Genomic DNA, 6,000 nt, shown 5'->3' with positions numbered 1-6,000 from the left:
TGCATACATATCTCTTCAGTATCTCTTCTCGCTCCTTCTGGTCCTCCAGGGAGTTGGTGGAGAGGTCAGAGATAGTGACTGCAGCTGAGGCTGTGAGAGTGACCAGCAGTACCAGGTATCCCTCTCCCTCCTCCAGCGGCATCTCCAGTTTGTGGGTTTGTTCTTTACTCAGGGTCGACAGGTCAACCTGGCACCTATGAACAAACAATTCTCCATCAGCATGCAGTTTTCTTCACATCAAACCAGAGCACACTGCTTTACTTGCCTTCAGCTGGACAGAAAAAGTAAGTAGAAATCCCGTTCCTTCCCAACTTGTGGAAGGATTTCTCTTCAGCTTCAACCTATGCCATTTGCTTGACCTTCTTTTTCTTTTTTTTTTTTTAAGCTACAACCTGTTATCCCTGTGAGCATTAAATATTAAAAAGAATGTAGACCCTAGAAACAAGGTTAATTAATGTGCCTTACTCGAATGCTGCCAAAGAGAATTTTAAAAATTCAGCTTTGGATGCAAACTGTTTTTTTAATTACACCTCTTGTATAAACACAAAATCGAAGTTTTGATGTGAATATTTTTTATGCCATTCATCTGACAACAGTAAAAATCCCCCCCCCCCCTCAAAAAAAAAAAAAAAAAAAAATTGAAAATCTGAGCAGACTTAATTGTGATGGAGTTGGCATGACTGAGCATAGAAAACCAGGACTGGAGCACCACCCAAAAGGCTCAGCTCTCCTGCAGTAAGCTGTGCATGGCTTGCGGTCAAAGCTCCAGGCAGGCATCTAGGATAAAACCTTATGCCACAACCCCCTATATAATAAGATGACTCTGGTTGTAATGAGCAGGGACCACTTACACCTGCACAGACTGGCTGAAGCCTGCTTGATCCCCTTCTGAATAAACCCTGGTTGTACTGTACACTGAGCTAATGAAGAATGGCTTTGTACGTACCAGCCAGCAGAAATAGCTTTGCAACACATTTAAAAATAAAAGGTAGAGCATTGAAGGGAAAATAGTATCACTGCTAACAAACAGCTGTCCACAAGCTTTTAATTAGAACAAGAATACCTCAGGGTGAGTCATTAGTCTGTGCAAAGCTTATAAGTTTTAATATTTTAATTTGTATAATTCACTAATTTCAACTTTCCGAGATTGCAACTCTGAGCATGCTGAGAAATTCAACACCTATGTCAAATGTAACGCCACTGTGCACTGCTCTGGAATTTCTGTGAAAAAGCACTATTTGGAATACTTCTGGTAGCATCCCCCAGTAATGTTTTGCCAATTCATTACTCTAAATACAAACAATAACAGTACTGAAATAAAATAAATGAATATATTCTATATACAGTTAAGTCACTGAATACACTGCTTTCAAAAGCACCTATTTAATGTGACAACCACATGTTCTGTATGCCACTCTCACTAAACTAAACATCTAGCAAACTCTTTTCATAAAATGTCAATTGATTTTGAAGAGAAAGATAATGTGGTGACCTCAGTGCCAATAAACTGAGAAAAAAGTGGCAGACATGAATAAATAGGCATTTAAGGACAGGAAATAGCCAATTATGAGAATAAATGCAGCCTCATAAAACTGGTCCTGTGCTATCACAGGCAGATTAAATTTGGTACAGGAAAATTTGTTGTTTTTTTTTTTTTTTTAATTTACTGTCTGTAGTGCAGCTGTCAAAATTGAACTACTGCAAAGCTCATAGAGTAACAAGGTTCAATTATTTCATAATCGAAAAAAACCTCCAACTGACATTGAATTCTGAGCTGATTATTTACCTTTTATACTGAACCCTTTCAATGATAAGGAGTGAGAAATTAAATTAACAACTGTAAGGAAAGAGTAAAGCTGTTGTTAGTGCAGGCTGGTGGTCAATGGAAGTGTTGCAAAAGTGTTGTAAGTGTACAAAGAATGCCAAATTATTATTTAGGCTGCAGGAAGGTGTGTAAAGCCCTCCTTAAGATAGAAAAATACTGGAATCAAGCATCCAAAGCAGGAGATACCCCTGGTTTAAATATTGTTTGATAGTTAATTTTAAAACAGATACCACTGAAAAATACGTCTCTGCAACAACATTACATCTTTAACCAATAATCATTGAAAGAACCAGACTAAACTCTCTTAAAGAAAATCACTATGATACAAGTAATGTAGAAATAATCCACTTCTGACTCAAAAACAGGCACAAAAAGCTACCCCACCAGAACAGAAAAATCTACATGCATCAGAAAACTGTGATGACAGTAAAATCACATGGTTTACATCAGAGTTCCAAGTTCTCCAATTCCTGAAGTTACAGGACATTTGCAACATTAATAGCCCTTGCTATTTTTTATTTAAGTCAAAAGAAACAATTGGTTTTACTTGTGCACCTTTGCTACCTCTATAAAATGTTCCTAATTTCCTAGCATCTAGAATGAAGACCTAAGAAACATGTCACCACTGTCTGCTTGATAGATCTCCATGAACACCCTATCACCATCTTGGTATTTCCTAAAACCATACAACACGTAGGAAGTTACCTGGAAGCTTCTTCCACCACCTGAACCATTTTAACAGGAAAAATATCCTCTGAGGGCCCACAGATAACTTGATGAAAACAGTAACTAAATTGGGCCAACAAGAGCGCTGGAGAGGGGCTTTGGACATGGGCCTGCAGGGACAGGACAAGGTGAAAGGCTTTAACCTGACAGAGGGGAGACTGAGATGAGATCTTAGGCAGAAGTTCTTCCCTGTGAGGGTGGCGAGGCCCTGGCACAGGTTGCCCAGAGAAGCTGTGGCTGCCCCATCCCTGGCAGTGTTCAAGTCCAGGTTGGACACAGGGGCTTGGAACAAGCTGCTTCAATGGAAGGGAACCCTGCCTGTGGCAGGGGGTTGGAACTGGATGAGCTTTAAGGTTGCTTCCAAACCAAAACAGCCTGGGATTCCATTAAGCAGTGTTGCCAACATTTTTCATGGAAATTCAGGTTGAGTACATGTCTGCAAGTACACCGCTGGGTGAAAGCACATTTCTTGTTCTGTGCCATGTCCCCTCCTCTGCCTTGTAGGACATGCAGCTTCTAAGAAACCTGGTTTTACTGAGGCACTGCCTAAACACTATCCTAGAATACCTTCAGAATACCTAGAACCCTATCCTAGAATAACCTTTACAGACATCAGTAGGAAATTCACAAACTTCTATTTGGATTAGCTTCCTTACAAGCCCTGAAGTTAACAAAAGAATTCTGAAGATAAATAGCTTTGGAAAGTTCAAGTTGACAATGCCCCTTTACATATTACTGAGAGTATATACAAATATTCCAAGCTTTAAACCTTGAGCAATTTTGACTTTTGTATCACTTAAGATGTTCTGTTAAAAGACATTTGTCACAAGCAACTGTCCCATGGAGAAGAAAGATGTTTTGAGGATGAAGGTGAATTTGAATGTTATCAGAATGTGATGCAGAATGATACTGTTGTGGCAGGAAATTTTATCTTGCATTCTCAAATTTAGGACCATGAAAAATTACAGCCATTTGAGGAGACCGTAAGTTGCATAAAACTGGCAGCTGTTACAAAGCAGGAGATAATAGTGATTATGGACAATTTCGTTTCTCATGGAATTCCTAGTTACATGGTGCTGCTGAAAGAAAAAGTTCTCCAGCTTTGAAGAAGTCAGCCTGAAAAATTCATAGAATCATATAATGGTTTGGGTTGGAAGACCAAAAGGTCTTAAAGACTTTAAAGACCACCTGGTTCAAACCTCCTGCCATAGGCAGGGTCACCACTAGACCAGGTTGTTCCAAGCCCCATGCAACCTGCCCTGAAACACTGCCAGGGATGGGGCAGCCACAGCTTCTCTGGGCAACCTGTGCCAGGGCCTCACCACCCTCACAGGGAAGAACTTCTGCCTAAGAGCTTATCTCAGTCTCCCCTCTGTCAGGTTCAAGCCATTCCCACTGTCCTGTCCCTACAGGCCCTCGTCCAAAGCCCCTCTTCTGCTTTCTTGTAGCCCCTTTAGGCACTGGAGCTGCTCTGAGATCTCCCCTTCAGGAGGCTTCTCTTCTCCAGGCTGAACCAGCCCAGCTCTCTCAGCCTGGCTCCAGAGCAGAGCTGCTCCAGCCCTTGCAGTATGTCTGTGGCCTCCTCTGGACTCACTCCAACAGCTCCATGTCCCTCTTGTGTTGTTGCCCCAGAGCTGGACACAGGACTGCAGGAGGGGTCTCCCCAGAGCTCAGTAGAGGGGGATGCAGTCCAGCACATGGGGCAGTTCTGGGCTCATGCGCACACTGCCTGTCATGTTCAGTTTCTCATCAATCAACATCCCCAAGGCATTAAAAAATAGGCATTAATTTCACAGACAGATTTTCAAGCATGGCTATATATGGCATTTCAGGGAATTTCTTTTTTTTAGTGCCGTTTGAGTATTTTGCATCTCTCCACTGCCCCTAACTGTATCGTCCCTGCAGTGCCTCACCCATGTCAGCATTGGAAGTGGTAGCAGGGGCTCTGGCTGGCTGACTATTCCAGGAGAGCTATGGAGGCACATCTCGGACTAGCTCTGCATATGAACATTAGCAAGTACCAGGTGGATCTGGATTTTTGGCTCTTGGGAGATCAGGAGGGAATAAAAACAGGAGTGCCTCAAACTCGTGTACCAAAGTATCACAGGAAAGTCGCTGTGGAAACAGGCTAGAGCTCCCATGGAAGGAAATCTGAGGATTCAAGTGGAATCCACCACTTCTCTGAAACTGTGTTCAGTGTGCTAATCACCCAAACTGTTAGAAATACATCTCAGATTTTTAATTTGAAATATGTCTGGCCTTCAGTCCTTTTAATGCCTTCATTCACTCTGTTGAAAAAGCCTTAGTGCTCGGTGTTTTCCTCTAGTGGAGTTTCTTATTTACCAAAATCATATCTCTTCTTGATCTTTTTGTATGCTAAACGCCTTCAGATCCCTATACATTTCCTTGGAACACATCTCCTACAGCCCTCAAATGACTTTTTGTAACTTTTCTGATCCAGTGAAATTCTCCTGCATCCTTTTGAAAGTGTAGAAGCCAGAACTAAATGTAGTATTTTATTATCAGCATGTCTAAGAGGTAAAAATCACCTCCCCTCTCTAGTTCTAACAGAATCTGGAATGTAAGACCGTGTTGGCACCCTGGTGAAATGTCCTTGCTAATGGATGAATTACAAAGGTAGCAACATGACATAGAAGGCCTCTTAAAAGCCAGGTGGCCAGGCAAGGGAGAGACAGCAGACAGCAAGATCATTTTCTCAGATGACAAAATAAAGCATAAAAGAGGAATTGGCACAATCCTAAGTGATAGGGACAGAATAGCACCACTTGGCTACAACCCAGGCAACTTAATTATCATCAGGACTCGTTCAGGAAGACAGCCTTTTAACTCCACTGTGATCCAGGTCTATGCTGTTCCAAAGGATGCCAGGGAGAGGAAACTGTGCAATTCTGCAATTAGAACTGAGCTGGACACACATCAGAAGCAACGAGGCATAAACTGCTACAATCTGTGAGACTCCATATCTTTTATGAGCAGAGTACAATGTTCCAGTAAAACCAAGAAACAAACAGAGAGGGGAAATTCTCCAACAGAAAGCACTGACAGAAAACGACATCTCTTGGGGAGACAGGACCGCAGTAACGTGAAGTTCTTGAAAGAAGAGCACGGAATTTTTAAGTGTAAAGATAATGACAAAGAAATAAAAAGACAGATGCTACATGATGCTTGTGATTGGTGGTCGATAGAGGTGATAGACTGAAAAATAGGAGATTTCCCAAAGGAGATGGAGACTGTAACTTGGTTAAGTAGGACACCAACTCCAGGGGGAGTCGTGGTGAGACTGGGAAGCTGGAAAGGATCCCTGGGAAGATGGAAAGGATGCTAGGAGACTGTAGAAGATTCCCAGGAAGTTGAAAGGGGTCCACATGAAGCTTGAGAAGGTCACTGGGAAAACAGAGAGGATTCCAAGGAAGCTGGAGAGGATCCTT

The 6,000-nt window shown here is 42.1% G+C and overlaps 1 protein-coding gene across 1 annotated transcript in view; it reads right to left on the bottom strand.

Moving 5' to 3' along the window:
* Positions 1 to 7: 7 nt before the first annotated feature.
* Positions 8 to 6,000, bottom strand: part of LOC133223944 (multiple C2 and transmembrane domain-containing protein 1-like) — a gene marked incomplete at its 3' end in the record, with an annotated part of 132,934 nt that continues 126,941 nt past the window's right edge. The window contains exon 9 of the mRNA XM_061375097.1: positions 8 to 194. Coding sequence (XP_061231081.1) covers positions 8 to 194 — 187 coding nt within the window. The remainder of the gene's footprint in view (positions 195 to 6,000) is intronic.

Source organism: Neopsephotus bourkii, unplaced genomic scaffold (assembly GCF_033783945.1).
Source record: "Neopsephotus bourkii isolate Nb327-2 ecotype Australia unplaced genomic scaffold, CSIRO-AGI_Nbou_v1 NB_183, whole genome shotgun sequence".
In the NCBI taxonomy this organism is placed as follows: Eukaryota; Metazoa; Chordata; class Aves; order Psittaciformes; family Psittacidae; genus Neopsephotus; species Neopsephotus bourkii.
Note: the sequence above shows the minus strand (reverse complement) of the source record. Positions and strands in the feature narration are given on the sequence as shown.